The sequence below is a fragment of the Typopeltis vanoorti genome, chromosome 6 (genome assembly GCF_054136105.1).
Source record: "Typopeltis vanoorti isolate ZY-2024b chromosome 6, IOZ_Tvanoo_1.0, whole genome shotgun sequence".
Lineage (NCBI taxonomy): Eukaryota > Metazoa > Arthropoda > Arachnida > Uropygi > Thelyphonidae > Typopeltis > Typopeltis vanoorti.
Genome location: NC_143554.1, coordinates 3,428,258 through 3,451,210, shown reverse-complemented (window position 1 = coordinate 3,451,210; position 22,953 = coordinate 3,428,258). Strand labels below are relative to the sequence as shown.

Below are 22,953 nucleotides of genomic sequence, written 5' to 3'. Positions count from 1 at the left end.
CAATTTAGTAAATTGCTTTTAAATTATTATTATTATTTCGTGACACAAAATAATAATAGCATAGTTTGCATATGTGAAGTCACTTCACAACTGGGATACTTGTATATAGGGGCTATTGACTTCACATCAGATATGTGCATTGCATTATAAGATATTAAAGCAACTGATGTGAAGTCAGTAGCCTCTATATACAAGTAGCCTAGTCATGAAGTGACTTCACATGCAAACTTTGCTTATTATTATTATTATTATTACCACCCCAAGACCTCATGGAGTCAAAGACTCATCTGGGAGGTCCTTTTATCACACATACAGCTCATTATACCGTGTTTTAAACACATTCAAACTTTGCAGACACCACATTCTCAGGCAAGGCATTCCAATCATTCACAACTCTGACCAAAAACAAACCTGTCTCTCACTCCCCTACTCACACCCACTTTATACAGTTTTCAGGGATGACCTCTTGTTCTCCCCTGATCTCCCACTATACTCTGTAATCATGTTCTCCAACATTGATACTATAACAACCCCTTACCAACTTGTAGGTTTCTATCATATCACCCCTCTTCCTCCTGTCCACCAGACTCTGCAAATTGCATCTTCTCAATCTTTCCTCATACTCGACATTCCAGAGGTCAGAAACTACCTTAGTCAGTCTCCTTTGGAATCTTTCCAACATCTCTTCATCCTTATGAAAACCCAGTGACCAAATCTGGGCACAATAGTCCATGTGTGGCCTAATCAAAGCCTTATACAGTGGAACAAGAATCTACCTACTTCTGCACATCAGTGTCCTCCGCATCATTCCCAGAAGCCTTTGTGTTGTCTTCACAATTTTGGCGATGTGTCCCCTAAATTTTAGATCATTATCCACTATCACCCGCAGATCTCTTATTTCCTCTACCTTCAACAATATATTCTCACCAAGCATAAATTCTGCATCCCATCCTTGTTTTCCAAATTTTAAAACCTTACATTTTGCAACATTGAACTCGCATCCCCATTCTGTGCCCAATCACTCAATCTATTCAAGACTTCCTGTAAGGCCACAACATCTTCACTACACTTCGTGGTTCATCCCAATTTTGCATCATCTGCAAACAACTGAATAATCTCCATCCAAATCTTCACCTATATCATTAATATACAAGTTAAACAGTAATGGACCTAAAACAGATCCCTGAAGCACTCCACTAGTGACTTTCCTTTTCCTGGATATCGCTCCCCCATACACAACTTGTTGATACCTATCAGATAGCCAGTCTCCAATCCAATGCACCAATCTAATATCCAACACCATCTGCTCTAGTTTGACTGTCAACCTATCATGTGGTACTCTATCAAAAGCCTTTGTGAAATCCAAGTATATTACTGTGTATCCTTTTCCTCTGTCCAAGGAAGCAGTCACTTTATTGTAATAAGTAGGTAGATTACTAAAACATGACCTCCCTTTAGCAAATCCATGCTGTCCATCAAAGATAATACCATTGTTATCAACCCAACTCTGGATCCTAGTTCTCACAAGCTTCTCCAACAACTTAACCACAACACCTGACACACAGATAGGCCTGTAGTTTGATGCTTGAGTTCGATCACCACCTTTATGAAGTGGCACAATCTTGCCCTCCTTCCACTCCTTAGGAACTTGACAGAGTGCAAGACTCATATTAAAAAAATATGTCAAGGCAGGTGTCAACTCCCTGGCACATTCTTTCAGAATACATGGTGATATATTATCAAGTCCCACAGCCTTATTAACATCTAGTTTACTCAACTCCCCATACACCTCTTGCTCGCCTACAGTCAGTCTCTCCTCCCCATCATCAACTGCTCTCAATCCCTCCATGAAGTCACATTCACACGATTGAAAGATCTTTATGAACTGCTCATTAAGTATCTCCACCACACATTCTGTAACAGCTGTCTTTATACAATTTTCTCCAATCAATGTCATCCTTCCATAATTATCCTTTCTTTTGATAAACTTTATACTTGGATAAAGGATGAAACCTAGAAAATAGCTTCTTAGCATCTTTAATTTATAGTATAACCAAATGGAATAACTTTTAACCTCTGTCTCTAATCCAGAATATTGTAGTAATAAGATGTGACACCTTTTGACTACTTGTATGTTGAAATATAACTACTGCATTAGTTTAACCTTGGTATCACTTCTGGGTCTGGCTCCCACTGATGAAACCTCAATAAATGTTGAAAAGACCTGGGTAGTGACCCTTCACATAATGCATAACATTATATAACCATAAGGATATGTGCATTGCATTATGGGATACTAAGGCAATTGTGTGAAGTCATTAGCCTCTATATACAAGTAGCCCAGTCAGAGAATGGCTTCACGCACAAACTTTGCTTACACTTGGATAGAAGATGAAACCAAGAACATAACTTCTTGGCATCTTTAATTTAAATCACTTTAGTTCCCAAAATGTAAAGATTCTATAAATTTCTTTCAGCAATTTAGAGAAGCTGAAGGTAGAGCACCTCGTATATTGGTAGCCAAAATGGGACAAGATGGACATGATAGAGGAGCAAAAGTAATTGCTACAGGATTTGCTGATATGGGATTTGATGTAGATGTTGGACCTTTATTTCAGGTAAGTTTAAAAATGATCTTTTTATCGATATCATTAGAACTGTAGTTATGTTATTATAAAATGTTATTATTATTATTAGGTTATTATGTTATATAATATATATAATTTAATATTATTATGGCGTAAAAATCTAAATAATATAATTATATATTGTTTTCATTGATAGTATATCTTTATACTTATTCAGGATGAGTATACAAAGAATTTGAAAATGGAAGTGATAATATTTAATTTTGAATAGCATGAAATTGAATATCATAGTGAAAACAAAGAAATTTATTAAAGAAAATTTTAAAAAGAGATTAAATTTAGCAACTTTAAGATGTCAACTGAAGACTCAAGTATACTAACATAATATATACATGAAGACACAAATATTTCAGTATGAAATTAACAGACTGTCAGTGGCTTAAAAACAATTTTTACAAGGTAGAATGCAAACAATTGATTTATGTGAAATAGAACAAGCCATGTGATGTTAAATTGTCACTAGCATTATGCTTTCACTGAAGAAAAGGTTAGTCATAAAAGTGTACAATGAATTGCATATATATATATACTGTTACCGAGAGATAAAAAAAATGACAAGATATATTTAAAAAAGATACTACTAGTTTACTAGTTTCGTTACATGAACATCCTCAGGTATCACAATCAAAGAAGTATATAAAAAATTACAGACTTAAAATTGTAATAACAGAACAAGTATAAAAAGACAGTAGCGTGTTTGAAAAAAATGCAAGTATGAGTTCCAAACAAACGAATACTACGCGCTGTCGCGAGTGCGCCAGTACTGAACAGAAGCAACGTGTGCGTCAGAGAGATTGTAACTCGGGCTGTTGTTGATATGAGAGGAATCTAGAGAAATTTCCCTAGATTCAACAATCTTTCTTTCGAGTTCATCATAGCACACATGGATGTTAGAAGTTTGAGTCCAGTTTACAATGTGCTGGCAGCCTTCGTCTGAGTTAGCTGAAAAGAGAACGTGGCTAGAGAGAGCGCTAGCTCTAGTCCTGTTATGTTCAACCAAACATAGAAGGATGGATTTAGCAGTCTGTCCATAGTATGGCTTTCCACAATCACACAAAATCTTGTACACTCCTGGAAACTGAGTAGGAAGATGTTTCTGTTTATGTTTGCTGAGTAATGAACGAAGTTTTGGAAGCATAGTGAAGCACGTTTTGAAGTTAAATTTCTTGAGAATCTTGGCCAGTTTTGGTGAAAGAGAGCTGATGTAGCAAGGAGATGAAGGCTCTTGGGGAAGAGGGATCTTCAGAAGTAGTTGAGTGCCTGGGGGAAAGAAATTTGTCAATTTTCTTTGGAGAGAAACCATTGTTAATAAACGTTTTTTTAAGAAAACGGAGTTCATTTTCAATTTCTGTTTCTTCTGTAAGTAATGATTTGGCTCGATGAGCTAAAGTGGAAATAATACCACATTTTTGTGGGGGATAGTGATGGGAGGAAGCATGAAGGTATCACTACGCTTCCAAAACTTCGTTTATTACTCAGCAAACATAAACAGAAACATCTTCCTACTCAGTTTCCAGGAGTGTACAAGATTTTGTGTGATTGTGGAAAGCCATACTATGGACAGACTGCTAAATCCATCCTTCTACGTTTGGATGAACACCGTAGAGATATCTCCTATAACAGGACTAGAGCTAGCGCTCTCTCTAGCCACGTTCTCTTTTCAGCTAACTCAGACGAAGGCCGCCAGCACATTGTAAACTGGACTCAAACTTCTAACATCCATGTGTGCTACGATGAACTCGAAAGAAAGATTGTTGAATCTAGGGAAATTTCTCTAGATTCCTCTCATATCAACAACAGCCTGAGTTACAATCTCTCTGACGCACACGTTGCTTCTGTTCAGTACTGGCGCACTCGCGACAGCGCGTAGTATTCGTTTGTTTGGAACTCATACTCGCATTTTTTTCAAACACGCTACTGTCTTTTTATACTTGTTCTGTTATTACAATTTTAAGTCTGTAATTTTTTATATACTTCTTTGATTGTGATACCTGAGGATGTTCATGTAACGAAACTAGTAAACTAGTAGTATCTTTTTTAAATATATCTTGTCATCTTTTTTATCTCTCGGTAACAGTCATTAAAGCTTTTTTATAATATTCCAACCGAGTAAAAATGAATTTTGAAAATATATATATATATACATACACAGTCGGGTCTCTTTTTATGCAGTAGATACGTTCCACAGAAAACTGCATATAAAAAATCGCACAAAAAAAGGCCTAAACTTACTTTGAAAAATTAAAAATTAGGGATGCGTTCCATAATTTTCTAAAACCACATAAAACCAAAGCAATGAATTAAAATAAACCTAAAATCGTATAAAAAAAGTTTATGAAAATTCAGGAAAATAAGAATGCCTGAGTTTGTTTTAAAGCTTTATTCATTTAATTTTATTGAAAAGTAACATTTTTTTTTTTACATTTTGTCATCAGAATTATCATCGCTATTAGATGATATTCGGCAACGTTTACGAACTGGTGCAAAATCACTTTCATCACCAGAAGAGATAGTCAGCACATCAGATCTGTATGGCAAAGGCAATGGTTCTTCACAAACAGAATTAGCTTCACCCTCGTTCTGTGCTGAGTTTTTTCTTCTGACAATGTAATCAGTGATTAAACTTTGTGATGATGATTTCACTAATTTTTTTATACAGCTCGCAATATCCAGACATACAGTTCTTCAGTTCACGTTGGAATTTAAAGGCTCGTTCAGAATTTGTGTCATTAACAAGAAAATGATTTTCCAATTTGTCGTATAGTTCAAGACCCTCTCAAATTATATTTGCAGTTAGGGGGACAGGTTTTTCTTCCCCTTCACTATCCTTTTCTGGATCTTCAACGACATCTAAAGTTGTTGAAAATTTATTTTTATTAAATTAATTTATTATTAAATTAGATATCTAAAGTTAATCAATATCCAATAATATCATCATCACTTAAGGCATTATCCACAAGCAATTCAACTACATCGTTCTGGCTAAATGTATCAAAACCTCCACCAATTTCACATGCCAAAGTAATGATTTCAGCTGATAATGTAGATCAGGGGTTCCCAACCTTTTTGTTTCCTAGAGCACATTCTAAAATACCAGTAGGGCAACGGGCACCATCTACTTTTTCAAGCAAATCTTTTGAATTCATTTGTTAAATGAGTACATACAAAGTTTACATTATAATCAAATGTTTTATTACTTAAAAGTTTACATTATATAAAAATTTAAATATATATATGTAAGTTAGTGTGATCTTTGGCATTGCATTTCATTGGCTAGTGCTTCATAATTAGGAGAATATGATGATATTCCAGTTCTTAAACTGGAATGAACAACTTCAAATGCGTGTCTACTTTACATTGTATGCATTTAATACTCGTCATGTGTCATTAACGCATGCATCATATAGCATGCCATGAATTGTTGCGTGATTATTTCAAACTATACGGCACATGGTTGAACAGCGGCTTGCACACATAAATTGGTCGACGGGCGCCATGGTGCTCACGGGCACAGGGTTGGGAACCCCTGATGTAGATGTTTGCATGGTTGCACTGTTTGCAACACATCCAGGCCAAGCTGCTTTCCAGCAGGCATTTAAAGTTTGTGGTCTTATTTCAGCAATAGCAGATGCAACATGATTTAAGCACTCCAAAATAGAAAATTTTTTCAAAACATCAGTTACTGTTAATGATTCATTTTCTAGTTTATCCAATATAAATTGAAAAGTGTGCTTAATGTAATATTTTTTAAAAGTAGCAATTATGCCTTGATCTAATGGCTGAATAATGCTTGTTGTATTGGGTGGAAAAAACACTACCTGCACATTTGGATGTTCTAAATACGAATGACTTGATGCATTGTCAACAATTAATAAAACTTTAAAATTTAGAGCTTTTTGCTTCATATATGTTTCCACTTCTGGTACAAAGCAATTATTGAACCATTTAGTAAATACAGCAGTTGTTACCCAGGCCTTTGTATTATCCATCCAATGTACCGGCAGCTGTTTTAGATCTTTGCCTTTTAGAGTACGTGGTCTTAGAAATCGATTTACTAGGAGGGGGTTTCAACATTCAATCTCTTGATGCATTGCTACAAAGTAGCAACGTTACTCTACCTTTGCTTTCTTTAACTAAGTGGGTTTAAACCCACTTGCTTTTTTCTCAAACTTTGCAATGCAAGTTTGACTAGGCATTTTCTTCCAAAACAATCCTGTTTCGTCAGCGTTAGACACTTGACCCGATATTCAATTCAGACACCATATTCAATAATATTTTGGCTAACTTCTCTTGAAAATTTTTGGCTGCTGCTTCATCTGCTGCTACAACCTCGCCTGTAATCTTCACATTACGAAGTGCATTCCTTTTTAAAAACGCGGTTAACCATCCTTTGCAAGCCAAAAATTATTTATTAGCCTGGGAAGCGGAAGTAGACGGCTCCAATTGCTTCATCTGTTCATAAAACCAAAGAGCTTTTTGTTTAATTAAATAACCACTTATAGGAATTCTTCTTTGAGTTAATTCTTCAATCCAATTTACAAGCTCTCATTCCTGTTTTCTAATAAAGCATCTCTTGGGTACAATGATAATTTGGCACTTAGTTTTGTGCCAGAAATGACAGATTTTCTTATTGCGACTTCATTCTTTTTAGTTGCTCATATAATAGATTTGCCTAAATTAAAATGTTTACCAATCGCTGTAGATCCCTCTCCTTTTGCTAAGCAATCTAAAATTGCAATTTTCATTTCCAAAGAAATTGCTTTTCTTTGGTGCTTTTTTTTTTCTCCAGTGGGCCTAATTAAATCTTTAAAATAACAATTAGCAAAATTTATACTTTCGATAATAAAAAGACAAACAATGTTTGTCTTTGCAAAATTAAACTTCACGAACACTCACCGCTTACATGTTATTACGTTACGCCAGAATGTGCTGCAACACGCTGTTCATTATGTACAACGGTGATGAACGAATTGGTCAACAACATGCGAAATCACGTGCTTTATAGATAAAATTTTCCAACTGTTATACAAGCAAAATAGTTACCACTTTAAAAACTACAATGATAATAAAAGAGAAGTTAATTTTCCACCGTGTAATAATAAACAACTCATCTCACAATACAGATTGATTACCCAGGATTTCCCAAACTGTGTTCCGCGAGAAGTATCCTGGAATTTGTCATTTTAGTATTCTAAGCATTTTTCATGAATAAATATGTTATAGCGGAAATATTCTGAGGAGAATAACATTCGTGAATATGTCGAAAAACTCAGACCCAGAACGTCTAAATAACATCTGTGTAGCAAATGTTAATGACCAAACTCTCTATTTTTAAATGTGGAAGTATTCATGAATTATCGTTAATTTTCACACATTGAAACCTTTCAACATTCGGGAAAGTGAATACCTCTGTTTATGAGTACCGATCATAAAAAATTGCCTGCAAGCCGATTACAACAATGTGCGCCGTATCCTCTGTTCTCAAAACTGAACGAAATAACATCTGTGTTGCAAATGTTAGTGACCAATCAGCAAGGAAATGAAGAAAATTTTTCCACTGAAATTGAAGATCAAGGTAGTCTGTATCCGGTTCTAAGATCTAGTAATACTGAATACTTTCTTTACAAGTTCGTGCTGTAGGGTGAAAGCTCTTGTTTCGAAACTTTAGTGCCGTGATTTTTTAAAAGTAATAGGCCTGCAGATTTAAATTTTAATATGAATAAGAGAAAGGGGACTTTGGCAACGTGACGTTATCGTTGGAATTTTTAAGTTCCTGTGAAAATGGCAACGTGACGTTGCCAAAATATTGGAAGTGTATTAAAATTTATTTTAATGTATATTCTATTGTATGTTATAATTTCCTTAAGCTATTTAGTAAGAACATAGTCCAAGACGCATCTTCTCTCACCTCCGTCACCACCCCCATCACAATATTAAACAGGAATTGACTTAATGCTGATCCTTGATGCAAGCCAACTGTCACTGGAAAACTTTCTGTCTCTCCCAGGCAAGTCTGAACTCTTGTCTTCACATTTCTGAACATCTCCTGCACCAGCTTGACATATTTCTCCGGTACCTTCTTCTCCCTCAGACACTTCCAGACTTCTTGCCTTGGCACTCTATCATTCTTTCTCCTGATCAATAAATACCAAATGTCGCTCCCGTTGCTTCTCTCAAAACTTTTCCATCATCTGCCGTAACCGGAAGATAACATCTGTCATCGATCAACCAGGCATGAAGCCAAATCTCTCCTTTGCAATCTCCACTTCTTTCATCAGTCTTCCCATCAAGAACCCTCTCTAGGATTTTCATTCTGTTGAACATCAACTTTATTCCTCTGTAATTCCTACAGTCTTGTGCATCCCCTTTTCTCTTGTAGATGGGGACAAGAGTACTTTCCCTCCATTCCTCAGGTATATTTTCCTGTTGACAAACTTTTATTAACAGGTTCCACAGCAGGTCAATTCCCTCTTCCCCCAGTGCCTTCCATGCCTCCACTGGGATCCTTTCAGGGCCCACCAATTTTCCATTCTTCATCCTCTTTATGACCTCCTTCACTTACACTCTACTAATGTTCTGCACCATCTCCCTCATAAAGCCCCCCATCTTCTCTGTGAGTCCTTGCATTTTTTTTCGTTCAAAAGCCCTTCAAAGTATATTCTCCATCTGTTTCTTATATCCACATTCCTCCTTAATACCCTTCCTCCAGAGTCTTTGATCTGCCTCACATGTACGATGTCCTTTGATGCCTTATTTCTATATTTTTCCAATCGATAAATCGTTCTCTGTCCTTCCTTTGTTTCTAATTGATCATAAAGGTCTCGATATGCCATGGCCTTTGGCTGTGCAACAATTCTCTTGGCTTGTCGCTTTTTCTCTCTTTCCTCTTCCATTCTTGACTCGTCCCACTTCTGCTTTGCCTTCCTCTTAGCCATCACTGTTTCTTGTACATTATTATTTCACCACCAACCCTCCTTCTGCTCTCTAATCTTTCCAGATGATTCACCAAGCACCTCAATTGCACAGCTTAGAATTGCTTTTGAATTATGTCTCCACCAATCTTGTACACTTTCTAGTCCATCCGAAATCCTCTCTAACACCTTCTCCCTAAAACGGTTCCTCACATTCTCTTCTTTTAAGCGAAACCACTTAATTGTCTTCCTCCCATGGCTTCCAAAGGTTCTTATCTTCGACCTTATTTTAAAGTCTATGCACAGCAGCCAGTGTTGCTGCGCCACTTGATCTGTTGGGATTACCTTACAATTTCTTACTACCTTAAGATGTTTTCTTCTAGTCAAAATAAAGTCAATCTCTGAACTGTTGTTGACACTTCTAAATGTTATCAAATGCTCTTACAGAAAAAGGAGTTCACAATTGGCAGATCAAAAGCTACTCGAAGTCCAAAATCCTCTCTCCTTTCTGGTTCATCCTTCCCACTCCATAGCCATCATGCACCCTTTCACAGTCCCCTATTCTGTCTCTCTTTTGTGTCCGTTCAAGTCTCCTCCGATAATCACCATCTTGTTTTCTTCCAGTTCCCTCATTTCTTCATCTAGCAAGTTGCAGAATTGATCTTTCTCTTCTGCAGTACAGCCAACATGTGGGGCATATACACATAAGATGACTAGTTGCTCTTCTAAAAGACCCAGTTTCATTCGCATTTCATTAAATTATCTTTTTTCAAGTATTGATTGTATTTACTTATCATGAACCCGACTCCTACATACCCTTAAAGCTGAGTAAGTTTATTTTTATAGGATTCTTACAATTCTAAATACTGCAATATAGCTTAATGGCCAGTGGGCTTCATTGAAATTTTTAATGCAGCCTGCACTGTCTGGAAGGTTGAAGACCCCTGATCTAAACTGTGGACTCCAAAAGGAAATAAACAGGAGAGATCAACTTGCCTGGAGTGCACTCAGAAAATTGAAAACACCAACACCCCAGAATCAAGTTCACCCTGGAAGAGGGAAAAAAACAACTGCCTTCCTTTCTTAGACACACTAGTTGCCAGCCTGATGGAACCTTGGTTTTCTCAGTTTATAGAAAACCCACCCATGCAGGCAGATAAATTCACCAACAATTCCCCCCACACACACACACAACAATATGGAGTTATTAAGACACTACACAACAGGGCTAAACTTATCTGTTCAAATGACAATGCCCTAACCACAGAACTAAACCACTTTCTCAGCCAATGGCTATCCCCCCAAAAAAAAATCCAAAAAATTTTGAAACCAATAAACCACAACCCCACCTTTACAACAAGGATTACTCTAAATCCATCACCATTCCTTATAGCCGAGACACCTCGGAAAAAATTACAAAAATCCTAAAAAACATGACTTAATTTCTTGTTACAAACCATATAAAAAATTGGTATCCCTTATCTGCTCCACTAAAGACCAACCCCCCCCCCCCCAGACCTACCTGGTGTTTACTAGGTCCCTTGCAACTGTAAGCTGTCCCACTTTGGCCACACAGCAGGACAGCTAATATTAGAATTTCAGAACACAAGGACTACATCCGCTTTCACCGATACAACCACTCTGGTCTTGCATACCATGATGATACTCACTGGATATCTGCCGTAGAATATGGTAGAAGAAAGCCACGATAATACACCGTCATAAATTCAAATACAAAAGGCTATTCATGGAATCAGCCTCAGCCTTAAGAAACAATCCAAACCTCAACAGATTTGGTTGCATGAGACTGCCCCAAATTTGGGAAACCTACATCAGAAGACCTTAAGCCCAATCGGCCAAGAATGCCAACATTGCCGCTAGGGGACACCATCAGGACTTTTAGGAGAAAGAATATCTTCCTGTGGTTGCATGCACGTGTCTTGTTTTTAAGTGCCTGTGAAAATGGCGACGTGTCATTGTCGAAATATTGGAAGTGTGTTAAAATTTATTTTAATGTATATTCTATTATACGTTGTAATTTCCTTAAACTATTTAGTAAGAATGTATAACCAATGTCTAAGCCTTCCCATGAGAATAACTTGGACTATGTTGTATGTAGATGACATCATGCTTTGTGCAGAATCAAGAGAAGAAGTGGTAGCTAAACTGGAAAGTTGGAGGAAAGTACTGGAAGAGAGAGGTATGAGACTGAGCAGAAGTAAGACAGAGTAAATGTGTTGCAAAGTGGATGGCAGCCAGGAGACAGATCTGGAGCTGAAAGGAAATGTCATTGGGAAGGTTAGTGACTTTAGATACTTAGGTTCAACAATGAAAGAGGAATGGTGAGGCTGAGAAGGAAGTGGGATGCAGGATACAAGCAGGATGGAGGAACTGGAGAGAGATGGCTGGAGTGCTATGCGATAAGAGGGTGCCGTTCAATCTAAAAGGCAAAATCTACAGGACAGTAGTGAAACCGGCTATGTCATATGCTATGGAACTGTGGCCCTGAGGAAAAATAGCATCAGCAGGATGGAGGTAGCAGAGATGAGAATGCTTAGGTGGATGTGCAGTGTGACCAGAAAGGATCATCTGAGAAATGACTATGTAAGGGAAACGGTGAGAGTCATGAACTCAGGAGCAAAGATACAGGAGGCAAGGTTGAGATGGTTTGGTCATGTGATGAGGAGGGAGGAACAGTGTGTGAAGAAAAGTCATGCAGATGGATGTGCAGAGGGAGGAAGCACGGGCGGCCAAAGAAGAGATGGAGAGAGAGAGATGGTGGACGAGGACTTGAGGATGAAGAACTTGGATGTAGCTACAGCCTAAAACAGGAGGTTGTTGAGGAGACTGACTACAAACAGCAACCATACTTAAGTGGGAAAAGTTGCAGAAGAAGAAGAAGAGAATGAAGAAAACATTCATTTTTTACATTTTTACATTTTTAGAATGTCAAAGGGCTACTTGGCAATGTTTTTCCTTGACCAACTGATGTTGGCATGAATGTTGGAGGTAGCTATCTGCAGAGTATTCTCGAGATATTGGTCCGTAATCTGAGTTTTTTGTCTTGGACTTCACATGCTTCATTCTGGAGAAGAACTGCTCACATAAGTATGTGCTTCCTAATAAAGCGCACATCTTCAAAGCATTCCCCCCCCCCCCCCCCCGAAGATTAGGGAATGCGTCCTCAGAAATGAAGTCTTTGTAAAATGTAAGCAAGGGCACATGAAAAATTTTTCTCTCAAAGACAAGTTGTTTTGGAGTTCAAGCAACTCCATTTGTACTCAGCCTGGCATTTCGGCTGCACTGACACTGAATGGCATTGAAAATCAATGTAAAGAAGACTGTTGGTTAAGAAAACCACTAAATCTCTCTTCGAACTCACTTCACAACATGGCAAATTTTGTAGCGTATTTATCAAGAGACGAACAGTTGGAATCAGCAAGAAGCTGAAAATGAGTTAAGTCTTTTTGTTGCGAATTATGCCTTCCAAAGTTTGAGCTTGGCCACAAAAGCTTTGATGTGATCAAACAGAGTGTGCACCACTTGACCTTTGGATTGCATATTTAAGTCATTCATATGCAACGAGATGTCGGTCACAAAGGCAAAGTCTGTCATCCACTTCGGATCAATAAATTCTGCAATCGGATTCCCCTTGGTTTGCATGAATTGCTGTGTTTTTCTCCTTAACTCAAAGACTCTTTTAAGAACCTTCCCTCTGCTCAACCAATGCACATCACTATAATAAACCACATCGCCATGATCCACTTCACACTCTTTGGTCAGAAATTCTTGGAATTGACGATGATTCAATCCTCTTGCCCGAATAATGTTGACGACAGTCACAATAACTTTCATGACATTCTCAAATCCAATAGTTTTCGGGCATAAATTCTCCTGGTGGATTAAACAGTGGTAATGGACGAATCTTTTCCTTCTAGTTCCGGTTCTTTCTATAGCAGTGCAACAAACCCCTTGTTCTTTCCCTACCTTAGCAGGGGAACCATCAGTTATCACACCCTCGAGGTAGGTTAAGCTTAGGTTGAAACGCTGGAGCGTTTTCTTGGCGGCTTCAAGAATATCAGTCCCTTTCATCGTTCTCTTCATAGGCACTAGCAGTTCTTCTGTCACATTGAATTGTTGATCAATGCCAATGACAAAGATAGCCAGTTATGCTCTATCATTCAAACCTGTGCTCTCATCTAAAGCAAGTGAATATGACATAAAGTTCCTTCAATGCCATTGGCAAGTTCTTCGACACATCATGCTACAGTTACCCCAGACAAACTCGGTTTTTTAAACACTTCCTTATTATTTGGGCACAGAATATCCCAGCAGTGAAGAGACACTCTTTCACAAACTCGCTGTCCAAGAAAGCTTTTGATTTTTTAGCAATTTTTTCAGCTATTACATAACTTACTTTGATGCACTGTTTGCTCTCTTCCCTGTGCCTTTTAAATGTACCCTGCTGGCATTTTAAATCAATTTGGAGATGGTTCACTTTGTCCGCATGAAGCTGCCCTTGAAGGTGATTGAAATTTGATGCATGCTTTGTTTCATAGTGTTGTTTTTCATTGTATTCTTTTGATACTGACACTGACTCACGACAAATTAAACACACTTGCTTATCATTGATTGGCACAAAAAAGTACAAATTGGTCCACTTTTCATTAAATACCCGACAAAAATCACTTGATTTATGCTTTTTACTCGTAGATGCCATAGTGATGGAAGGTGAACCCAAAAAATGATCCAAAATGGCTGTGTAACTCTTATTATTCACGGAATATGTCTCACACTAATGAAAAAAGTCTGGCAATATAAAACCACAATGGGCTATGGCTGACACGGCGAACCTGCGTGTGCTTATACTGTTATAGTGTACTAAATATTATATTGTATATATATATATATATATAATATATATGTTACCGGCAAAGTGTGAAAAGCAGGCATTCTATAGAATGCCTAGGTGTTTTTTGGCAAAGTATGAAATGTGTTTCTTTTTAATATTTTACATACTTTCCCTAGGCATTGTATAGAATACCTAGGCATTATATAGAATGACAAATACTATTTCAGCTATATTTTCATTTTGCAATTTTAAATTTTGCCGCCATGGGGAGGTTAGGTTAGGTGCTGGCGGTTGTTATGAGTGTGACAGACGATGGTTTTTACCCACTTAGAACTGCTGAAAGAATTTTAAATCAACTCTGTGCCAGATCCAAAGTATGAAATGTCTGTTTTTTTTTTTATATTTTACATACTATTTCGGCTATATTTTCATTTTGAAGTTTCAAATTTTGCTGCCATGGGGAGATTAGGTTAGGTGCTGGCCGTTGTTATGAGTGTGACAGACGATGGTTTTTACCGATTTGGAACTGCTGAAGGAATTTTAAACCAACTCTATGCCAGATCACAATTCACTTTATGTCCCAAGGACTTACTGAGAGTTGGAGATGATCCTGACCATGAAATAGCTCTCCGGTCAGCCTCTTCCGCTCAGTCCACAGGTAGTGGCCAAGGGTTTGTGAGGTATACTTGCAAGACCAAGTGCCGAAATTTGAAGTGCTTTTGTATGAAAAAGACTCTTAAGTGTAATTCAGAATGCCATTCCAGAATGTCTCCAACTCTCAGTAAATCCTTGAGACATAAAGTGAATTGTGATCTGACATAGAGTTGGTTTAAAATTCCTTCAGCAGTTCCAAGTTGATAAAAACCATCGTCTATCACACTCATAACAATCGCTGGCACCTAACCTAACCTCCCCATGGTGGCAAAACTTGAAAATGAAAATGTAGCTGAAATAGTATTTGTTATTCTATATAATGCCTAGGGAAAGTATGTAAAATATTAAAAAAAAAAAAAACAGACATTTCATACTTTGCCAAAAAACGCGTAGGCATTCTATAGAATGCCTGCTTTTCACACTTTGCCAGTAACATATATATATTATATTATACTTATATTGTACTAAAGTGTTTTATAACATAATTTCAGAAAAATTATTAGTTTTTATTACTCTTAAAAATGGCGCGAAAAACTCATCGTGACAAGGCAGTGACTAAAGCTAAAATTGCTACTGAGGAGAGCATCAATGATGATGATAATAATTTATCTGAGGATACGTTGACATTAGAAATAGCTCAGTTAAAAGAAATTATTAGGAAATCGACCAGGGAATTGGAAAAGGTGGAAAAACATTTGTTTAAACTTTGACAGGATGAGAACAAGAACAGGCAGGAAAATACTGAACTTGGTAATCAAAATATTAATAACAACAAGGTAAGTCAGTTAATATCTAAGAAAAAAGACGTAATATGGTATGGTGACTCAATTTTCAAATTTGCGCTTGCCGAGAGAGTCACCACTTCTAGTTTCCCGTGAGCAAAAATTAAAAATATGACATATGTAATTGAAAATCAAAAAAGAAATGGTAGTGCTGGTAGGTACAAATAATTTAAGTGGTGACAAACATAATATGAGAGAAGATATGAAAGGTCTGTTGGAAGAAACGAGAAAGAAAAGTGAAAGAATAAAAATTGTAGGATTACTTCCTAGATTAAAATAAATTTAGTTTAATCCTTTATCCATGTGTGAGCAAACAAAGTTTGCACCTGAAAATATCTTAAGGACTGAGGCAAGGTAGTGCATCTGTTGGCAACTCATAGCAAAGGTGGACCAAGCTCTCATCACTCCTTGTCTCAGTATCTCCCACCATGCAAAGCACATCTCCTTGCAGACATGTATATGCTATGCATTAAGGGAAGGGCCACTAACTTGACTGGTTTCGACCTTTATTGAGGTCTCGTCAGTGGGAAGCAGACCCAGAAGTGGTGACACTAAGGCAGAAGCAATGGAGAGGTCATACAGGTCAATGACCTCTCCATTGCTTCTGCCTTTTAGGTTTAGTTTAGGTTAGGTACCAGGAAAGAACATTTTATGTTAAAGATACCAAGTAATTTTATAACCTTGGTTTTAATCATTTTCCCCAAGTAAGCAAACAGATAAGTTTACGCCCGAACGTTTTTCAAGTCTCATGGTAGTGCAACTCGTGGTAAAGGTGGAGCAAGCTCCGATCACTATCCTTGATATTTCCCATAATGTAAAACACATCTACTAGGAGATGTATGATGTTATACATTATGGGTGGGGGTCACTACCCAGATCGGTTTCAACCTTTTTTGAGGTCTCATCAGTGAGTAGGCAGACCCTGAAATGCCAAGGTTTTAGTATAAGAACATTGTCGAACGTGTGTTGAAAACATATGGAATGACTATTGTAGGTAGAGAAATATAGGGTAGACTATTGTAGGTAGAGAAACATACGTTTCCTGTAATTTTGTTTATACAGTGCCATTTATTTGATATTGTCTCCAATTTTTCTTTTTCAGTTCCACGTTTTTTCTGGTATTATATGCAAAGATTGGTTTAAACTTATTATAGAGGTCAATGACCTCTCCATTGCTTCTGCCTTAGTGTCACCACTTCTGGGTCTGCCTCCCACTGACGAGACCTCAATAAAGGTCGAAACCAGTCTGGGTAGTGGCCCTTCCCTTAATGCATAGCATTATACATGTCTGCAAGGAGATGTGCTTTGCATGGTGGGAGATAGTGAGACAAGGAGTGACGAGAGCTTGGTAGACCTTTGCTATGAGTTGCCAACAGATGCACCACCTTACCTCAGTCCTGAAGATATTTTCAGGTGCAAACTTTGTTTGCTCACATTTGGATAAAGGATTAAACTAAATTTATTATAGTCTAACCAAGTGCAAAATAAACTTCCAATTACTTCCTAGATATGATAGCACTGAGTTAAGAAGGAGGGCGCGATGATAGCAAATGATTTCACGCGCAGGCTATGTAGAAGATATGGATGTGAGTTTTTAGACATGTGGGGGTGTGTTTGATGGCAGAAAAGATTTGTATAAGAAATTACTTCTTGGTATGAGACTTAATGGAGAGAGTCAGGGAAACTAGATTATCAAGGGAGGAATGGGAAAAATATGTGTGAAAGTTCAGCTGTGGTATACAAACGTGATAAAGATATAAATGCCTTTGAACATGGTTGTGTATAGCAAAGGAATGGAAAAATATGCTTTGGGTTCGGACCTTTTAAGTATGTCTGGGGAGGGAAAAGAGAAAATTCTAGAACAAGAAGAAATACTTTGCATATCTAATTATAAGAATAGGCTAGGTTGTAATTTATTATGTCTATACACAAATGTCAGGAGCATGAAACAAAGAGATTGAGTTTGCTGCTTTATTGAATACGATGTGGCCTAAGATTGTTTGCATTAGTGAAACCTGGCTATCAGAATCAGATATGGTAAGTGGGATCGAGTGTAATGGATATGCTATTTTTAGGAATGACAGAAGAGATAGGAGGAGTGCTATAATGATATCAGATGACTTAAGTCCAATTAGGGTAGAAGTACAAGAAAACAATGATGGTAACAATGTCCCATGTAGTGATGAGTTTGAGTCTATTTGGTGTGAAGTGAAGATTAACCGAATGAAATATATGGCGGGGTGTTGCCACAGACCTGGCAGCTCAGTTGTAGGGGATGAAGAAATGCATCGCCAATTTAGCCTTATGGGTACCAAGCAAATTATCATTATAGGTGACTTTAATTTTACAAACATTGGTTGGGTAGAAGAGAAATCTCATGATCAGAAAGAACAGGAATTTATTGAATTGTTGTGGGATTACTTTCTCAAGCAGCATGTGAAAGAAGGAACTTGAGGTCAAAGAGTGTTGGATTTGCTCATAGCATCAGAAGGGATCTCTGATGCTATGAGCATCATAGCATCAGAGATCCACAAATTAGTGACAGTGATCATGCTGTTCTTTGTTGGGAAGTATCTACTTGTGTTGAAGCTCCGATTAAATCAGGCTACATGCTGAATTACAAAACTGGAAATTATGATCAACTTACAAGAATACTATCTTTGGTCCCATGGTATCAGTTACTGAATGGAAAAAATGTCAGCAATGCATGGGAATCTTTGAAAAAGTGCTTGAATGAGGCGGTATCTGAATGTATCCTCAGTGTTCGAAGAATAAATAGGTTGAAAGTGAAATGGATGTGCAGCCTTATTAAGTTAGAGATCCACAAGAAGAAGATGATGTGGAAAGAATATCGTGAGAATAAGAGTGAGAGGAGTTATGAAATATATAAATCTCAGGCCAGAAAAGTAACGAGTATTGTGAGAAAAGCTAAAACGGAGTATGAAAAGAAATTGGCCATGCAAGCTAAAGGTAATCCAAAAGAATTTTATCGTTATGCTGCAAGCAAAAGAAAGAATGAATGTGGAAGAATAACTTTATTGAATGCAGATGGTACATGAGTGTCGGAAGCTAAGCAGATTGTTCAATTAATGAATGCTCACTTTGCTAAGATATATCAACCAGTTGTATGTAGCATAGTGCATAGTCCTACGTTGGATGAAGAGTTAGAGGTTCATGAAAATGAGGTTAGAGAGCTCTTGCATAATCTGGATAAGAATTTGTCAATAGCGACAGATGGAATATCTGCCCATTTGTTAAAGGAATATTTAACTGAATTAGCTAAGCCATTCACACATTTGTATAACTTGAGTCTCAGCTCAGGAACGTATGATAGTTCCATTGCACAAGGGTGGTGCAAAAACTGATGTTTCTAATTACCGACCTATTAGTAGTGAAGGTAGTGAAGATTTTAGAGAAGTTGGTAAGAACTCGTATACAGAAATGGGTAGATAAGCATTCTATACTCTGCAAGGAATAGCATGGGTTTACTAAAGGAAGGTCATGTTTTAGCAATTTGCTCATATTTTATAACAATGTTACGGCCGAGTTGGATAAAGGGAATGGATACACTATGATAATGTTGGATTTTTCTAACATTTGATGGGACACCACACGATAGGCTGTTGTGTAAACTGGAGAATATAGGTTTGGAACATAATCTATTGACTTGGATCAGGGGATGGTTGACAGACAGATATCAAAAAGTGGTATACAGTGGGTGTGATTCAGTCAGATTTAAGGTAACCAGTGGTGTACCTCAGGGTTCAGTCCTTGGGCCATTATTGTTCAATCTATACATTAACGACATCAAACAGGGTCTATCATCAGATTTGCAATTGTTTGCTGATGATGCAAAGATAGGCAGGGCAAATAGGAATGCTACCGATATTCAGCAATTACAAAATGATTTGAACAGACTGGAAATCTGGGCAAACGAAAATGGCTGTCAGTTTAATGTTAGTAAGTGTAAAGTTATGCACTTTGGCATGATTAGAGTTCCAGCTGCATATTATATTAGCGGGGTTATGCTACAAAAAAAAAAAAAATGAAGCGGCAAGGGATCTTGGTGTATTGGTGGATAAGAATTTAAAGTTCCAAGGTCACATAGCAAAAGTTGCAAATACAACTCAGAGGATAATTGCTATGGTTAAGCGAACCTTGACATGTAAGGATAAGAAAGTAATTTTGCCTCTTTATAAGGCTTTGATAAGACCACACTTGGATTACTGTGCACAGATTTGGTTTCCCGGGTTCCAAAGGGATAAAGAAGCTATTAAAAGGTGCAAAGAAGAGTTACAAAGATTATATCCAGATTATGGGATTTAGATTATGAGGACAGATTGCGAGTATGTGGATTACAGAGTCTGGTTAACAGGAGAAAGAGGGATGATATGATAGAGTTCTATAAACTTTTGAATGGGTGTTATAGCATTTCAAATGATGAAATTTTTTATTATATGGAAGGTAGGGAGAGAACACAGGGGCATCCATGGAAGTTAAGGTTGTTCTCAGTCAAGAAAGGATTAAGAGCTAGGTTTTTCTCTCAGAGAGCAGTGAGTGAATGAGTGTTTTTTCTATTATAGTTTTTTCTCTATTTATTTTTAGACTGACTTTTCTGCTTTCATGATATAGGTCTTCTATCATTATATTAAGGTCTTCTGGAGTGTTTGCAAAAATTATGATGTCATCTGCATATCTTAGGTGTGTTAAGTTTCTGTTATTAATTTTTATACCAAGGTTTGTCCAGTTTATATTATTAAATATTTCTTGAAGGACTGCTGTAAAGATTTTGGGTGATAGAGAGTCTCCTTGTCAGACATCTTTTTCAATTGATATTTTATTGCTACCTGTGTGAAGTTGGAATTATTGCTGTTGCACTGTGTTATGTTTCTTGGTGGAGGTCCATATATTCTCCAAGTACTCCCTGATTCTGGAGTGCTTTGATTATTGCATTAGTTTTGATGGAATCAAATGCTTTTTCATAATCAATAAAGGCTAAACAGAGAGACAATTGTTTTTTTTTTTCCTGCTTTTTCTATTATTTGTTTTACTGCATGAATATGATGAATTGTGTTCATGCCTTTATGGAACCTTGCCTGTTCAACTGGTTGATTTGAGTCTTGAAAAAGGTTAACCTGTTTGTTATTATTTTTGAGAATTTTGTACAGATTGGAGAGAATACCAATTGGTCTGCAGTTCTTTACTTCTTCTTTGTCCCCATTTTTAAATAACAGTATCAGAGTAGCATTTTTCTAGTTTTCTGGCATCTTCCCCTCTTCTACGCATAGATTTAGTAAGTGTTTGTGACATGGTGAATTATATTGTTTCCTCCCCATTTAGTTAATTCTATGTAAGGACATTTTCGATGAGGGGGGGGGTTCTTCTGGAGAGCTTCCCCGAACAGTATTGCAGGGGATGGTGGAGGGAAAGAGAGGAAGACCCCGACTTCAATGGAAAGACAACATCAAAGATTGGACTGGCAAGAATCTTTCAGAAGCAAGAGATAGCGAGGCATGAAAGCGGACTGTTCATCAGCTGCAACCCTCTTAAAGAGGAAGCCATGGGATTAGATTAGATTGTGATTACATATGAGGGTGGTCTGAAAAATTCTAGGCCTAACAATGAAAAAACGAATTTATAATTTCAAAATTATTTTTATTTTTCAACATAATCTCCCTTAAGACTAATACATTTATTCCAGCGATTCCCCAGTGCCATTATCCCATCCCTATAGTGGTTCTCAGCAATATTTGCAAAATACCCTTCTACAGCTGCAGTCACCTCTTGCTTTGAAGAAGTGAGGAAAAAATTTTAGTTTTGGGAAGAGATAGAAGGCAGAGAGAGTCAAATCTAGGGAATAGGGTTGATGTTCCAACAATTCATAGTGCAGTTCCCTTAATTTTCCCATTGTCAAAACACCTTTGTGAGCAGGTCCATTGTCCTGATGAAAGATGAACTTTTTCTTCTGCAAACCAGGTCTTTTATCACGAATTTTTTCATCTAGTCTGGTTAAAAGATAGGAATAATATTCCCCAGTTATTGGTTTACCCTTTTCAAGATAATTAATAAACAAAATGTCTTTAGCATCTCAAAACACCAATGGCATGACCTTTCCTGCTGACAGACTCGACTTCGTCTTCTTTGGCGCCGAACAACCAGCTTCTGTCTACTGTTTAGACTGCTGTTTGGATTCTGATGTGTAATGGTGAATCCAAGTCTCATCCATAGTAATAAATCGATGCACAAAATCAGTTTTATTCTTGTTAAAACGCTCCAATCACTGTTCAGAGATTTTCATGTAAGTGCGTTTTTGATCTGCTGTGAGCAAACGCAGCATCCATCTTGGGCAAAGCTTTCCATTTGCAATTCTTCATGCAAAATACATCCTACATATTCTTTTGAAATGCCTGTAGTCTCAGCAATTTCACTCACTTTGACTTGCCGGTCATCCAATAACATATCGTGCTGATCAGTGATTTCTGATGTTGTTACACTTTTTGGACATCCTTCATCTTCAAGGATGGTATGGCCACGATTAAACTCAGCAGTCCATTTCTTAATTGTCTAAAATGAAGGTGAAGAGTGCCCATAAACTTTTATGAACTTTGAATGAATTTCTTTTGGTGTTAAACCTTCTTTTACAAAGAATTTATAACCTCATGATACTCAATTTTATCCATTTCAAGGGATACAGACAACTGTCTGAAGCAAAAAATACTTATGCTTCAGACAGTTGTATAAAACAAACTACTTGATAGAATGACATCAATTTCACATGGATGCTTATGACAGATTTGCTAACTTAGAAAAAAAAATCTTGCCAATAGTGTTGCCGTCTACGTTTGAGGCCAAGAACTTTTCAGACCATCTTTGTATTTAGATTACATATGATACATACATTGATTACATATTTTTTAATTCAGGCCTTTTTTATTATTAAATTTATGATTATGTATTTACAACACATATAGTTCTGGGTGTTTTTTTTTTTTTTTTTTTTTTTTGTAACAATGAAATTCTTATAAATTTTTCCTTTTTTTTTTTTCTTCTTCTGTATAATATGTTAATTATAGTTTCTGTAGTTGGTAATTTATAGTTGCAGTTGA

At 37.1% G+C, this 22,953-nt stretch overlaps 1 protein-coding gene across 1 annotated transcript in view; it reads left to right on the top strand.

The window, feature by feature from the left end:
• Nucleotides 1-22,953, top strand: part of LOC150105253 (methylmalonyl-CoA mutase, mitochondrial-like) — a 429,676-nt gene that overhangs the window by 368,473 nt on the left and 38,250 nt on the right. Inside the window, exon 15 of the mRNA XM_090394648.1 lies at nt 2,478-2,618. Coding sequence (XP_090250774.1) covers nt 2,478-2,618 — 141 coding nt within the window. The remainder of the gene's footprint in view (nt 1-2,477; nt 2,619-22,953) is intronic.